The 17,246-nt window shown below is 43.8% G+C and overlaps 1 protein-coding gene across 2 annotated transcripts in view; it reads right to left on the reverse strand.

Annotated features, from left to right (window-relative positions):
* Positions 1 to 287: 287 nt before the first annotated feature.
* The window catches only part of SLC16A14 (solute carrier family 16 member 14), a 32,982-nt gene continuing 16,023 nt past the window's right edge, over positions 288 to 17,246 (reverse strand). For both annotated transcript variants that reach the window (XM_042950421.1, XM_042950422.1), the window contains 3 exons: positions 16,056 to 16,199; positions 9,774 to 10,751; positions 288 to 2,651 (listed from right to left, as the gene is read on the reverse strand). In XM_042950421.1, coding sequence (XP_042806355.1) covers positions 2,500 to 2,651; positions 9,774 to 10,751; positions 16,056 to 16,199 — 1,274 coding nt within the window. In that variant the 3' untranslated portion in view covers positions 288 to 2,499. The remainder of the gene's footprint in view (positions 2,652 to 9,773; positions 10,752 to 16,055; positions 16,200 to 17,246) is intronic.

A 17,246-nucleotide genomic window follows, 5' to 3' on the forward strand; every position in this document is an offset into this window, starting at 1 on the left:
CAGGGGAAAGAACCAAACAGATGGTCATCAGTTACATTTTAGGACTTTACCCCGCTAAAGCCAAGACAATAAAGATTTTACATAAAAACACAATGACCATCTTTAAAGAGGACAAAATTTATTTCATCTTATGTAAATAAAAGTCGCTTGGATATGTGTGTGTGTGGGGGAACACTATAAAGCACGTGGTATAAATATACAATGAACCATTTATAATATTGTCAACTGTGAATAATAACATAGTTTAAACAGGAAGTGTTAATATGTTTGCTGTAATTCTTCATGGCATTCTCTTTTATTCTGTTGTCCACATGAACGCTGCAAGCAGGTTTTACTGTTTTTGTAAAATGGGAACTTCTGATTTGGTAGAAATCACCCTTCCACAAATGCAGAAAGTCAACGAACAGCTGTATGAACTGCACCTCAGTGGGTCTAACTCGGGTGTAACGAAAGCCGGGGAACTGGATAAAAAGTTCATGTTTATGATGCACAGCCAGCAGTGTGAACATCAAAATGCATGGTCTATAGCACCATTCAAAATACTGAACACCGCCTCTTGTTAATTTGGTGTTGTCCGAACATGAAAGTAATGGAAGGCTTGTAGTCAGTTTTAAAACAAGTTTTGTTTTGTTTTTTTCTCAATCTAGTTATCTGATATTACAGTAAATACATATAGAGAGATAGAGCATTGCCTCAGGATTTAAGAATACCTTTATCAAAATAGACAGCTGGATTCTTAAACAGCAGCCAAAGCTGTAATGATAACAAATAGGTTGTTGTGTTGAACCAAATGAAGTATGCATGCAATTTATTATCTATAACAATTTACAGGCGATTCTTGAGTCATTAGAGGTAATATTGAGTGTGCATACTAACTATGCTTTTGTTTCTCCTTTCCATTAGCTGCCTTTTATTATTATTGTGATTTTGGTGGTCCCTTTAATCACACAACTCCTCCCACGAGACATCGGAACAGGAAATAATGGAGACAAAGCAAAAAGGAAATTTGTCCCCGTAATCCCTTGTCAACAGCTCTGAAGCATTTGGTGGAGGAAAAACCTGAAACTATTGGCTAAAACGAAACTTGGGGTAACATTCTGTGATTCCAATTGTTAGTACTGTCCCTGCTTCTAATTACCAAGGATAACAGAATGGTCTGTGCTCACTTTAGATAAATTTGACCCAAGACATTGGGCAATGATATTAAAGGATTTTTACGTGTGTGAGGAGCAAATTGTAAGTAGAAATTTACACGGTTCTAAAATATGTGTAAACAAATAAGGCGGCCAGAAATTTCAAAATCTGGGAAGAACATTCTGTAGTCCGAAAACTGTTCTGGCTTAGAAAAATAAACATCTCAGATAAAGGAAGAGCATTATTTGATGTCATGGACCACAGTTATCTTTTGTGCACGAAATCAGTCAAGAGAACTATTTTTGGAACCTCGACGAGCTCAGGCAAATGAACTGTCTCCCTAACAAGAGACTCTGGAGAAGGGCTACTGGTTAGCACTACTCCATTGTCGGGTGCACAGACATCTAGACTAAGGGAATTCTGTTTATGAACCTCACAATTTGATAGTCTCACATTTTGGATTAGTAACACACTTTAAAAATGATTAACTGCCAGCTTTAGATACCAGCCAGCAATTACTTCTCTGCTTGATTTATTGGGTGGGAGAAATCCAGAAATTTTTTTTTTTATAAACCCCAGATCATGCCCCCAAAACGAAGAGGCCAATGATATGAATAAAAGTGCTTGAATCATAGCCCTTGATTCAATGTTTGTGTGACAAATACGACCTCTCACTAAGGAAATCATTATTATTTATCTACGTTTTGTCTTAAGGTTCAGTTTATAGCTAGATATTGAATTAGGATTGACGGCAGATGATTTTCTTAGAGGAAGATTTAGAAACCGTACTCCCCAGCTGCAGGATTCTTTCATAAAAATATAAACTGTGTTTCTCTGATTGTACTAAAGGTATTACTTTTGAAATTAGAGCCTGCTTTTCACTAGTAGATCAACAGCTCCCTGTAACAAGTTCTGAAACCTAGTTATACTCTTGTGCTTGAAACCCAGTCCTCTGTAAGCTTTCCAAGAGCATTTGGTTAATTTCCATCTTACAAAGAGTAGTTGAGTTGAAAAGATTTTATTCCCCATGTTTGTTTCAAAAGCTGTAGCTAAAACCTTAGTCCCAGGGGATGATGAGAGAGAATAGTTTTTGTAAGGGCATTTCTACCGACTATTTAATAGGGTGTCTTCGAAGGACATTGTCTTCTCTAAGACATATGCAGGCTTTAATACCTCCCAGCATTGCTTCTCCCCAAACGGAAAGGCAGTGCTGCTTTCGAACGAAGTCACGACTATGGCATTTACAAATGACAGTGCCAGTTACCATCCAAAGCCCTTCCCCACAGTGTCACAGGCTCCTCACAGCAATCATGTGAGGTAGGTGTGGGTACCACAGAGAAATCTTACGGGCAACATAACATGACACTAAACACGTGTGCCATCCATGTATTTTTTTCTGGATTGTTCGATAATTTGAATACACGGTTGAATAAGTAAAAAGAGTATTCCTACCATGTAGAGTAAGCCACATATATAGAAGGAAAAATCGTATTTTTCTGTGATGTCATAGATCCAACCTGCAAAACCAAAAAAAGAATATATTCAGTGTAACATAGCTGATGAAAGTCAAGAACACAATTACTGCTCCTATAAATATTTCTATAAGGATTTAGTTATAGGTCATGTAATACCCCAAACATTTCATTTAGCCATTTTTTAAAGATTTTTTTTTTGAATGTTTATTTTTGAGAGAGAGAGAGAGAGAGAGACAGAGCATGAACAGGGGAGGGGCAGAGAAAGAGGGAGACACAGAATCTGAAGCAGGTTCCAGGCTCTGAGCTGTCAGCACAGAGCCCGACGTGGGGCTCGAACCCACAAGCCGTGAAATCATGACCCAAGCAGAAATCGGACACTTCACCGACTGAGTCACCCAGGTGCCCTTCATTTAGCTATTTTTAAGCCCAGGCTACACAAGCCAGAGTTCTCGGTGCCGGGGAACGGCAGGCATTTTTCTCTAAGCTGCTAGGGCACCTTACAAAGTACTCAAGGCCTGGAAACAGTGGCTGGCTGACCCTTGGGAGGATGTGATGTGCAGCTCTCAGGCTCTCTCAGGCTGGCACAAAGCCAGCAGTTGAAAAGTGAACCCAGTGATTTTCTTTTTTTCACAAATATAACCACCAATCTTTTCTCAAACTTTCAAAACCCTTCTGAAGGAGTTTCTGGTGTATACCAAAAAAGGCCGAGACATTTGAACCTTCATTCACTGTGGAGTGTTTGAGAGTAAACATCTATTCTATAAAGAATACAAGTTTCCATGTTTTATAAATTCATACTTACAGCTATAAAACTTTAATATATATATTATATAACTATATGTTATATATATATGTGTGTATATATGTGTATATATATGTATAATATATATGTGTGTGTATATATATGTGTGTGTATATATATATATGTGACTAGATTTTCAGTTTTTAAGAAATCATACTTTAATATTATAATCTAAAGCTTTCATACGCTCATCATACTAGGCACTCTGTAAAATGCTATTATAGTTCATGGATTCTAAGACACCATGAATTGCATGATGCATCATTATCTTATGTAGCAATAAGAAAGAAATATCCTTGTCAGTTGAAATATGACCCAATGTCCCAGGGCTTTGTAAAATGTATTCCAATTTCAGAAATGTTAAAATGTGGAAGAAAAAAAAAAAAGGTCTCAGAAACTATGAAACACAGTTACACCCCAGTGATTAAATCTAAGAATCAGTCACACGTCATGGTCCCATGACATGCAAACCATGCAAGCTAAGAGGATTAAACCATCCACAAGAATTTCATTTATGGTAAAAACGTAAATTTTGAACATTCACTTTTTTTTTCAGACGCACACGTACATTAGCAAAGACATAAGGAAGATAGAAATGATTTAATGATGAAAGGGTGTACTTTGTGACCACCTTTCAAAGCTATCTTTTCAAAACTATCTGGCAAATGAATGCATAAACCAACTAAACCTTCTCCCACCCACAAATAGCTACACAAAAGCAACTGCTCAATACGTCAAGCAGTGCTTCTGACTTCCTGGCTCTTGTCTTTATCTCTTCATTCATTGTATCTCCTGCATAATGAATACGACCCCATGAGTCAAGGTAGTCATAAGGAAAAGCAAACACTTCACAGCATGAAACATTGATACATTGTAACCACTCAAAAGCGGTGGGTTCCGATATACTTTACAAGTTAACCAACTTTTTTGAGTTTGTTCTTTGATATAAACACACGAAAGAAGAAAATACCGGGCTCTTGAGATGTAGCTTAGTAAAATGCTCTCAGGTTTTCTTAATTTCTGATCCGAGAGAAGAGGAACAAGGGAAGACTGAACATATACCCCAGAGACAGACGTGACTTCCAACGGAATCAGAAGGGACTCTGACACGGACAGGTGAACGAGACCGCACCCAACTTGGCTCTGTGTTACCGCCTGACACCTGTGTGCCACTGTGACCTATGAAGGGCCTGCTTGCAGATAACGCGGTGCCCTGTCCCTACAAACGGAGTATGTGACAGGACCATCTACAAGCTACAGTTAAAAACAATCGGTAAAAACATAAATGAGATTCCCATACTCCACTCATCCCCTATGAATGGTGACCATGTCATTTCAATGGGTAAATCTGTGCTTTTCATATGACCGAGTGACAAGGTAGAAAGAATGACCAATGCCTGACAGCTGGAACGAGGTGACCCATCCCTGCTGCTGAACATGGGTCTCAAAAACAGGACGAGATCTTAACTGATTGGAAAATCAATTTGTATGCAGATCAGACTATTTATTTCCTTTACTTTTTTGTTTGAAGGGGTTGAAATAGGTTCCCAGGGCTCTGTGATGTGGCCCCTCCCTCCCCTGTAGCCCCAAGCTTAACCACGAGCACAAGCCACACTCAAGTTTTTATAGTTTCTTATTTATTTATTTAATTATCTTTTGAGAGAGAGAGAGAGAGAGCCAGCGCATGCACATGCATGCAAGCAGCGGAGGGGCAGAGAGAAAGAGGGAGAGAGAGAGAGTCCCAAGCAGGCTCCACACTGTCAGCGCAAAGCCCGATGCAGGGGCTCGAACCCACGAACTGTAAGATCACGGCCTGAGCTGAAATCAAGAGTTGGACACTTAACCCACTGAGCCACCTGGGAGCCCCAACCTTTAGGATTTATTTTTAAGTGACCCTGGCTCCTGCGGTTTCTCTCTGGTGCTGGTTTTAACATTTCTGCCACTTTGAATTTAATCCAGCCCTGCGTCAGATGCAAAGCAGGTCAGGAGAGACAGGGCTTTGCCACGTGCCTTGATCCTCAACACGCAGGGACGTAACCCTTCAGAGAAACGATGTTTCTGACAAGCTGCCCACCTCATCCATCCTTCACCACCTCTCCCTACAGGTCTGATCTCGGTTCCTCGGTTTGGAGACTGGCATCTTCGGCAACCTTGATTCAACCAATTCAAATCAACAGCTTCCAGGTAAAGTCCGGTTCCCTATTAAATTGCAGTCACTGTCATTGGAGTCTGTCAAATGAGGAATGATAGATGTTTTTCTTATTTATTAAATAGGTGTTCCCAGCTTTTGATGAAAAACACTGTTAATTGCTATATTTTAGGCAAACAGAGGACGTATGTGTGTGCAGATTCTTAGTCAAATCTGATGGCCACGTTTTGCTATATTTTACATTGGAAACTTCTAGAAAAGTATCTACTATTATTACATCTTTCAAAGAGATGAACTGAATACCCAACAACGCTAGAAATGAATGAGATCAAAAAGTTCATGTTGCTAAATGCCAGGGCTGAAATGTCTGTTCAATATCTTATTGTATATTTTTCTCCTAAATGGAACTGTGTGATTGTCTAACCTGGTACTAAATGGTACCAGATTTTTTAATGCCAGTAGAAATCACTTTGGCAAATGGGAAACATATTCATTTCTGAACCCACTAAAAGAGAAAAAAGTAATGTGAACAATAATGTTTCCTGTAGCAAACCAAGCTCAGTAATAATTTCTAGCCCACCTTGAATTTCTAGCAAGAATTTCATGTGGTAATTTGGTTACTCATATTGCCAGTTGCTTCTGAACTATGATACACAGAAGACTAGGCTTCCATCCCATTGCGATGTTGGCTCCTTGGCCTGGAAAGTTAATGGATTAAATAAACACAGTGCAATTAGCCAATGATGTTGTCAGCATTCCTTAGTGCATGAGTTTGGTGCAAGATGAAGAAACAAACAAAAAGAAAGAAAATCCCCTTCAGTTGGTGGCCTAGAGACGCACAGCAGAACATTGATTTTACAGTCCCCAGGGCAGCCTTTGACATCCATTCATAGATGATTCTTAATCATTAATGCAGCGGTTTTTACCATCCGTGGTGGGAACCTTGAAGCAGGCAGAGATATAACACATGACGATTTGAGGGTTGGGTATAACTCCCTGCTCTGGTTCTAATTTCTTTCTATTCCACTCCAAAAAGTGCCCTAGAATGCAAATCAGTGAGAAGGACGTGACCATGAGAATGGGATAAAGAAAGTATGCTGGCCAACTTTGGTGCTTTAGTTAACGTTGATCATGAATTGCATGTGCCACACCTCACAGCTGTGTTGTGTTGCTACTGAATCTGGCGGATCAGTATAAAAATAACCCCAGACTGACCATTAGAAGCAGAAAGTACGTGGGGCACCCGGGTGGCTCAGTCGGCTAAGCGTCCGACTTTGGCTCAGGTCATGATCTCACGGTTCGTGGGTTCGAGCCCCATGTCGGGCTCTGGGGTGACAGCTCGGAGCCCGGAGCCTGCTTCGGATTCTGTGTCTCGCTCTCTGCCCCTATCCCGCTTGTGCTCTGTCTCTCAAAAATAAATAAATGTAAAAAAAAAAATTTTGTTTAAATAATAAAAAAAAAAAAAGAAGCAGAAAGTACACCTGGATCGTGAAAAGAACCGTCAACGACAGATTCCATTTCCAAATACAATATATCTGAAGAACTTTCAACAAGAGAGTGGGTGAGCCACTGATAATATCCCCATCCCTTTAATGGATATTTCGGTTTAACATCTCTAGGAAGTATCATTGGTTGCCTGATCCAACCCCCAATCTCAATTCTTTTCTCCTTTCCTTCCTCTACTACAGAGGCTAGAAAGCAAAATACAGTTCCCTCGAAGCTTGGACTGGCTGTGTGACACAGTTCTGGCCGGTCAGATGGAAATGGAAGTCTGCTGAAACCGAGCCTTTCTTCCCATCCTCCTCCTTATTATAAATGAAGATGTAGGGGCTGGAGCTGCAGCTGTCATTGTGCAGCCATGAGGCAATTAGCATAAGGAAAAGGCCAGAAGGATCTTGGAGACGCTGTCCCTATACCATCCAGTATCTCTGAATTACAGATTTCTGATTATGCGACACAACTAAATCTCTGTTTAAGCTACCATTGGTGGGGTGCTCTCTTACAGCCAACTGCATCCCCGAGAGGAAATTCTGCATGAGATCCCTGAGCAAGTTCTAGCTTTTCAGCTACCAGTTTGGTTTGCTACACTGCCTGTTAACCACTGTTACCTAGAAATGCTGCACCCGCGTGTCTGTGTATGGACAGAGAACGGGAGCAGCCCCCCATGTAGCCGGTAGGTTTCCTAAACTGAGTCTTGGGTCTTAAACCTTTACCAGCCAGTGCTATCAGCTGTCTAGGCAAAAATCCATGATTTCTTGAATTTCACATTCTGTGGGGGACTTAAAAATGAATGTGTTGACACAAGCCTTCTGCCAGTGGGGTCGTAGGATAGGATATGACTGTATGATCCCTAGAGAGACTAGGAAGGAAAGGGCGGGGAGGGCTTTGTCCTGCAGCCATGGGGTTCTTTGGTAGAGGTATTCCTGCAGAGGATATGAGAATAAAGGGCCAGGAGGGGCCAGGCAAGCAGGGGGTGGGGGCACCCGAACGGGTGAGGCTCTACCAAGTCAGTTGAAATCACTGCACAAAAGCTCTGGCAGCTTTGACGACAGCTACCGGCCCTGACCTCGCAGCCCTGTCAGCCACCTCTAGGTGGCACCTATGTGTTGATGTCTGGCCCCAGCCCCTGCCACACTATGTGGGCTCCTGCCTCCAATCTTTGGACAGAGAGTTGACTTCGTCACCTTCCCCCAGTACCTGGCCTCTTGGGGGCTGAGTCTACCTGCTGATACGTTTTCCACAAACAACAGGTTCGGAGAGATCCCCGGCTGCCCTAGGACTCCTGAGTACCCGTGATTTCTGGTACACCCACTGCAGGAAGCAAGTTCCTCACTGAACTCAGGTGAACACGTGGGAGAGAGCTGGCCCCGGATGTTGTCAACTGGTGGCCTCTGGGCCTCTGGCGGGCAGAATGCCCCAAGTCTCCCCAGCTGCTCACGTCCTAGTCCCTGGAACCCGTGAATGTTACCTTACGTGGCAAAAGAGACTTGGCAGATGGGATTGAGTTAAGGATCTCGCGACGGGGATTATCCTGGACTGTCCAGCAGAGCCGATGCAACCCAAGTGAAGGAAGGAAGCAGGAGAGTCAGAATCAGAGGAAGATGAGAAGCTGCGTCGCCGGCTTAGAAGGTGCAGGAAGGGGCTAAGAACCACAACTGCAGGCAGTCTCCAGAAGCTGCCACGGGGGAAAAAATGGGTGCCTCCACGCAGCTTCCAGAAAGAAGGCGGTTCTGCGGCCACCTTGCCTGTAGCCCGCTGGGATCCAATTTAGCCTTCTGACCCCTACAGCTATAAGGTAGTAAGTCTGTAATGTTTTAACCCCGTAAGTCCGTGGCAGTTATCAGAGCAGCGACAAGAAACTGCTACCGGGCTAGACCCAGCTCCTTGGTGTGTCCCATGGGACCTACGCGCAGTATCTTAAACATCCGGAAATGTCACGATAATGACGCTTACCATGATGAGCAGCCCATAATGTACATAATTGTGGAACCACTACGTCATACACCCGAAACTAATATAATGTTGTATGTCAGTGATACTTCAATTAAAATAAAATAGGGGTGTCTGGGTGGCTCCGTTGGTTAAGCGTCCAACTCTCGATTTCGACTCAGGTCATGGTCTCACGGTTGTGAGATGGAACCTGGCGTCGGGCTCCACACTGGGCACGGAGCCTGCTTGGGATTCTCTCTCTCTCTCTCTCTCTCTCTCTCTCTCTCTCCACCTCTCCCCTGCTCATGCTCTCTCTCTCTCTCAAAAAAAAAATTATTAAATTTAATTAAGACAAATCTGGAAACGTCACCTAAGAGCTCAAGTCCTAGTTTTCCTTTGGAAACAGCAGCGGCAGCAACAACACTAACGATAGAGGATCTGGCAACAGTTTTCCAAATTTCTTGGTGACCGCGATCAGCTGGAGGTGGGCGGAGGCTGCCTCCTCCAGATGGGGTAGGGCTTCTGCGCGATTCCACTGCCCACTTAACTTTACTAGCCCGGCCGCTTATCTTGCGGATACGGATCGAAAGTTCATCTCATTCTACCTGAAAGAAGGACCGCTACCTTGCTAACGTTTACAAATGAGAAGCTGGGGGGCCCAGAACGGGAAGAAAAAGACGCACGTGCACAAACGGGAACTTCTTTCTTGGACTTCAAAACACAAATGAGAACACACCCAGCTCTCTACATGTGCTCGAAGCTCTTAAAACCTCTCATGGTTTACCTGCAAACGGTGGCCCGAGCAGCGCGGAAATGCCATTGGCACAGATGATGATGCCGTAGGCGTTGGCCAGGTGCTCGATCCCAACCAAGTCTTCAGTCACTACGGGCATCAGGGAGAAATAACCACTGGAAAACCCTATCAGGGCGCAGATGACCGCCAGGCCGGCGTACGTGTGCACCAGCGGCAGGATGAAAATACTGAGGACGAGGGTGAAGTTGGCCATCAGGAAGACATTCCAGACGCTGATGCAAGGTAAGTCGGCCACAACGCCCAGGATCACTTTTGCAAAGATATGCACTATTGCTATAATTGAGGTCAGAGGGAAAACATCGTTTTGCTCGGATAAATTATACAAATTGACTATTTCTGGGAGGTGGATGAAGGGGACGACAAAGCTGCTGTAGGCAAACAGAGCCCAGAAAACGAAGGCGACAAACATCCGATTAGTGAAGAGCGAGGCTGCTCCAAAATAGCCCGAGTACCAGGCTCGGAAGCCCTTCTTGACTCTCCTGGTCAGCTGGCTCGCCGTCTTCAGGACCCGAAAGGCGCCCATGTTCTGGCCGTGCCCTGCCTTCTCTTGGCCCGCCTGGGCGGGGAGGTCCCCGAGGGTCTCCTCGTTCCTGGGCCCGCCACCCTTCTCTTCTGCTCCGTCCAACTGTCCGCTTGACTTGGATCCAGGGGACTGAGCCGGGACCACCTGTGGATCCTTCCCTCCACCGTCGTCGTTGAGCTCCTTCCCAGGAGAGAGGGGCCTCATGAGCGCCCCGCAAACACACAAGTTCAAGGACACAGCGCCTTGGATGAACATCGCGTTCCGCCAACCGTACTCCGCGCACAGGTACTTGAGCAAAACCGTCATGAGGAAGGTGCCAAACCCCGTCCCGGTGGTGCTGAGGCCCTGGGCAAGGGCGCGTCTCTTCTGAAAGTACCTTCCCACCATGACCACAGCCGGCAGGTAGGCCATCCCGCTTCCAAAGCCTGCGCGGGTTGGACGGGGAGAAAAAGCACACAGCGCCACGTAAGTGACCGTCTCCAGACCTTGCAGCATTTCATTATCATAGTCTCTATACTATTCGGTTTTACTTTTTTCTTTTTTTTTTTAATGTTTATTTATTTTGGAGAGAGACAGAGACAGAGTGTGAGCAGGGGAGGGGCAGAGAGAGAGGGAGACACAGAATCCGAAGCAGGCTCCAGGCTCCGAGCTGTCAGCACAGAGCCCGACACGGGGCTTGAACTCGCAAACCGCAAGATCGTGACCTGAGCCGAAGTCGGGCGCTTAACCGACTGAGGCACCCGGGCGCCCCGCTATGCTATTTTTTTTTACACAAAGAAAGAATAATGTTCGTAACAAAGAAGCTCAGTGGGTAAGCCCGGAGCGGGTCATCCGTGGAAGTTTCTAGTCCCTCATTTCCCTATGAGGCTTTGCAGCACAGCTTACTCCAATAATGAAGTAAGCCAGCATGCTCACATCAGAAGATCCGAACGGACGCAGGCATGAAGAGATGGGTGACTGAACAAATAAATGGATGCCAAGGGCCCTGCTGTCAGCGCTAATTGCACTAAGTACCCGGGAAAGTATTTATGTACCAGCGGCCGCAGAGCAATTCCAGGCAATTTGGAGAAGCCTCAGAAATGGGTCCATTTGTTCACAAATGTATAGGAAGAATAAAAGGAATGTACCCATAAATACACCCAGCTACCGGACGTGAGAACCACAGAATACTTACTTGTATCTCTGATTTTTACTGCTATCTTTCTCAGAAAACTGGAACAGTTTGTGTTTCCATTGACCAAATTAAAATGCTGGTGGGGGAGACTGTGTGTGTTGGGGGCGGGGGGATAAGAGCACTGGGCTTTCTACTCGCTCTTGCTACAAACCTAAAACGGCTCTAAAAAGTGAATTTGATTTTAAAAAATGAAATGAAATGAAACAAAATGCTGGCCAGGAGGTGGTGGTTTGCATTCTTAACTTATAGGTGCAGCGGAAACCATAAAAGCCACTTCAATGACCACGGGGCGCCATATATGGGGCTAATGCGCCATAATGCTTAAGACGTCCTGACATGAGAATGGCGGCATGATAGTACGAAAGAGACTTTGGCAGATGTCGCTCCCCAGAGCTGAAGTCTCCTTAGTTCAGCGTCGTCTAATAGTTTCAGAATTACCTGAACTTAAAAGAAGACCAGAGCAGTCATGTACGCAAATACAATACGAACTACCATTAACTGAGAGCCAACAGTGGGCCAGTTGCTTTATAGGCTTTATTTGATTTGGTTTTCACAATAACCTGGAAATTAGCTGTGGTGTTGCCTCCCCCATCCGCCCCCCCCCTTTTTTTTTTTGAGGGAGAAAGAGAGAGAGTGAGCCGGGGAGGGGCAGAGAGAGGGGGAGATTCTCAAGCGTCCTCCCCGCTCGGAGCAGGGCTTGACGTGGGGCTCAATCCCACGACCCCGGGATCACGACCTGAGCCCAAATCAAGGGTCAGATGCTCAACCGACTGAGCCACCCAGGCACCCCTGCTTCAGCCTGAGTTTCTAAAACCAGCCTCAAGAAGCCACCTGCCCCCTTTATTTACCTGAGAGCAGTGATATTTATAGCAACTGTCAGAAGGCAATGATCTTCAACGGTCTTCAGGTGGACACCCTTGTTTTAAAAACAATCAAGCTGGGGCGCGTGGGTGGCTCAGTCGGTCGAGCGTCTTGATCTTGGCTCAGGTCCTGATCTCACAGTTCGTGGGAGAGAGCTCCATGTCAGGCTCTGTGCTGACAGCACGGAGCCTGCTTGGGACTCTCTCTCTGTCCCTCCCCTGCTCATGCTCGCTCTCTCTCTCTCTCTCTCTCTCAAAAATAAATAAATAAACTTAAAAAAAAAAAAGAACAATTAAGCTAGCTTCCAACTGATTCCCAGCAGAAGTAGGAACAGGTCCCCAAGCCCCCTTGCAAGCCTCCATGAGGGTAATAATAATAATTTGCATTATGTGAGAAATGAGCAGGAAGAAAATGGCTATCCTTAATTTTGAACTAAACTCTAGATTAATCTTTATGATGTTTAAGTCCACAAACAAAACACCCAGAATCTGTCATATCCTAACATTCAAAGAGGCAGAGAAAAATATCCAATAGTCCATAAACACAATTCCTCCTCCCCCTGACTGTAAAGCAAATCCTGCATATATCATTTTGTGTGCAAATATTTTAGTATAAATCTCTAAATAGAAGAATTCTTTAACCAGCTTAATCTGAAAAAAAATGAAGAATTTCTTTTTTTCTTTTTTTAATGTTTATTTTTGAGAAAGAGACAATGCAAGTGGGGGAGGGGCAGAGAGAGAGGGAGACACAGAACCGGAAGCAGGCTCCAGGCTCCGAGCTGTCAGCACAGAGGGGCTCAAACTCACGAGCCGTGAGATCATTACCTGAGCCAAAGTCGGATGCTCAACAGACTGAGCCACCCAGGCAGCCCCGAAATGAAGAATTTCTTGCTGTCATGACATATCCAGAAAGTGTTTGAATTTCTAATTGTCTCAGAAATGACTACATTCTCTTTAAAAACTTGTTTATCTAACCAGGGTCCAAATAAGGCCCACACAGTGCTATTTGTTGGCACGAATTTTAAGCCTCTTGAAATTTCTCTGGTTTTTCCTTGAAATTTATTTGTTGAGAGAACTGGGTCATTTGTCCTGTGAAATTTGTCATAGTCTGGATTTTGCTGAGAGCACAAAGCAAGTTTAATTTTTTTTAAATGGATTTGTTTCTGACAATAGCTAGCATCCTAAATTTAATGTGGTTATGGATTTCTAAACACCAGCAGAATCAAATGATTAATAGGAAGAGAACGGAAGTACCTAAGCATAAGCCCTAATTCTACCTCGGTGTACATAACAGACAATCTCATGTGTGAGGGAAAAAAACCTCCAGGCCCAACGTTGCAAATATCTATTTCCCTGTTATGCTATCCATGCCGTTAACAGCATCCTCCCCTTTCCTAAGGTGGCTTTGCCATCGGTAACGGGCAGGGGTATTCCATAAGCTTATAGGACAGGCCTTACCCAGGACAGGGATATGTGGCTCGAGCCCAAGGGTCAAGCAAGGCCCTGCTAACGTTCAGACCTGGGCAGGGCCCTGGAACAATTCTCTACCACACTCAAGTTCAGAGGAGGGGCTACAGCCCTACCAACAGGGTAGAGGAAAGAGGCCCAGAAGGGGAGAGAAAATCCTGTGGTCCTGGGTCAGTGTGCATAGGGGAAAACGTGTCTTCAGGAGACAGACCTAAGAAAATGGGGCACTGGTAAACTGAAGACATGTATCCAGACTCCCCCTGCTGAATAAGGTTGCTCGGACAGACATTATTTTTCTGCCTAATAGGATATTCCTACATGGTTTTAATTGTTTAGGTGTTCAGAAAAAGAGAGAGATACAAAGAAATCTGTCTCAAATACTTTTTGGAATGAAGAAGGATAGCGAACATAAATTGTAATGACAGCCCAGGGTTTTGCGTATATATATATATATATATATATATATATATAAGCTAACTGATTTAGCAGGATTTTCTAGTTAAGTATAGTTAGATATGTATTTGTGGGTGAGGTGGATACATTTATTTTCAGGGACTTTCTTTGAGTGTTTCCTGTATAAAAAGTGGGAGCCATAGAGTGCTCAAGATACACTTTCTTTCATTAGCCTCCTGATTTTCCTTCTACTTCTTTAGACCCAGAAATATTTGTTGAATATGTAAGTGAATGAAGAAGGGAATGAATGAATGTGGAAACAATATTATTTGAAGGTCAAAAAGCAATTAACTGCAAGAAATAAAGTTCATTTAAACAAAGAACCTAATCCTAGAAATCTCTGAATGATGAGAATGAACTCAAGTCCCAGTTTTTAGGATCAAGTCCTAGTCTGTATAACCAAATACCAGCACATCAAGTTACAGGGGCCCCATATGTCTGCCTGGAGACCCCAGTGTGGCTCCTTGATCTCAGCAGGAGTGTTTATTTCCTCACCTATAGTATCAGAATCCCAGTGCTGGCTCTATTCATTGGACCGTTTGGGGGAAAGTTGCTAAACTACTCAGGGAAAACATCTTAAGTTGTTCTTTCAGAGCTGTTACCAAGTCCTTCAGATCAGTGGTTTTCAAACTATGCTTGGAAGGACACGGAAATGCTTTATGCGGATTGATGTAACTGACAGAGAACCAGCCTGCCAACTTATTTGGAGGGTAGGTTTTTGTGTTCAGGTCTCCTGCTATCATAAAACAGGCAGTTAAGCTTATATTATAATAAAGACGTTGCATTCTATACAACAATTACACATTAGCTAACACCTACTGAGGACTCTATTTTGTGGCAAATGCTGTGCCAAGTGCTTTCTACAGATTATCTCAATCATTTCAATAATCCTGTAAACCCAGCACTCTTCCTTATCCCATTTAGCGGATAAGTAAACTGAGGCATAAGCAGGTTAAGTGATTTGCCCAAAGTCACACAGATAATAAGTGGGGGGGGAAAAAAAAACAAAGCAAAACTTCCAAATTCTAATGTGTAACTCTTCTTCCAACACTGTCATCAAGGTGTCATTTATCAGGATTGAAGCTCTGTACTCAAAAAGGAAAGTCAGGCTAGATCTGGTTCACTGCAATAGAAGTGTACAAGAAACTACTCATCTGTTGCAAATTCTGCTACCTGTTGATAAAGGAAATTACGGCCGGGAATGTGTTTTGCAGAACGGATATGCAAACCACGTTGCCTACTGGCCAATTCTTACCTATTCACTGGGCAGTGACACTCTCTGCTCTGGACTTGCTTCTCAGAGTCTCTACATATCTGTGGATTTTGTTGCTAATTTCACTCATTTGAAAGGGGCGGAAGGAGAAAATAATTATCCGATGATTCATGCTCCATTCTGCAGTTATTAAGTGAGACTGTGTTATTAATTCTCTCCATATTTGGTCTGTTCACCTATGTGAATTATTTTGAATTGTATTATCACCTTCCCTTTCCTATTCCTCATAAGAAAGAAGACTGGCAACTTAGAACCAATCATGGGAAATTTAATGAGATTCTAATAGGAAGGCCAAGTGCGCTCATTAGGTTGTTTTTCCACACTCAAGGCATATTTAATATCTTATATTAAAAAGTGTTTCCTGGCGTATACGGTGGGGTGGGGGGGGAGGAGACAGAAGGACACAATATTTCAATGGGTCTCTTTTCTCCATAACTATTCATTGCCAAAATGCCCAACAGATATATTTAAAATCGAGTTTAAAAAAGATCACTATGCTTACCAGCTGTCACTCCAAAGGTGATAAAGAGATAATGCACGTTTGCTGCATAGGCACTCAATACCCAGCCGAGGGAGTTCACCAGCCCTCCAATTATTGCGGTCCGGCGACACCCACAGGTGTTAATAAACAAGCCGATGAAAGGTCCTGTGGTGGAACATTGAAAAGGGAATTGACATTGAAAAGGGAATTGACATTGAAAAGGGAATTGACATTGAAAGGGAATTGACCGGATGGTGTTTTACATTCCTGCTCTCTTAATCAATCCTCACTTGAAGACAAAGACTACAACATTACTAGGGCTGTTAAATACAAAGAACCAACCCCCCCCATTGCTTTATATGCAAAAGGCTTTGCATATGCAAAGTGGGTGTCAGTAACCGCATTGGTTCATGAAACCAAGGTTCTAGGTTTTGAAGGAAGACAGACCTGAAATAAATAGACAAATAAGTTAGTTCATTCTCTGGTCCACAACAGAGGTAAGGTCCTAAACTAGTGGTGTATGGGCTTATTCAGCCTGTGGATGCATTTTTAAAATCCAGAACATAGTTTAGGGATGCCTGGGTGGCTCAGTCTGTTAAGCGTCTGACTTGGTTTTGGCTCAGGTCAGGAGTTCAGGCCCAAGTCATCGGACTCTGTGCCGACAGTCTGCTTGAGATCCCGACTCCCTCTCTCTCTCCGCCCCTCCCCTGCTTGCTCTCTCTCTCAAAATAAAAAAATAAAATAAACTTAAAAAAAATCCAGGGGCGCCTGAGTGGCTCAGTCGGTTGAGCGAACGACTTCGGCTCAGGTCACAGATCTCACGATCTGTGAGTTCGAGCCCTGCGTCAGGCTCTGTGCTGACAGCTCAGAGCCTGGAGCCTGTTTCAGATTCTGTGTCTCCCTCTCTCTGACCCTCCCCCGTTCATGCTCTGTCTCTCTCTGTCTCAAAAATAAATAAACGTTAAAAAAAAAAAATCCAGAACGTAGTTTAAAAGATGTTTGGATCAGTTGTCAACATTTAAAAATTAAGAGCATTCACAACAAATCCAATGGCAACACAGAACCCAGTAGCTTCCCACACAGCCAAGACAGCTGTGGCTGCTCCGTAGCTGTGTCCACACTTGACTTTGCCACTGTCACCACCCTTCCCGTTAGTCCTGTGCTTGGCCTCCTGCCCTCATTTATGTTAGCTGTTATCTGAGTTTTTGACTC

Source organism: Panthera leo, chromosome C1 (assembly GCF_018350215.1).
Source record: "Panthera leo isolate Ple1 chromosome C1, P.leo_Ple1_pat1.1, whole genome shotgun sequence".
Lineage (NCBI taxonomy): Eukaryota > Metazoa > Chordata > Mammalia > Carnivora > Felidae > Panthera > Panthera leo.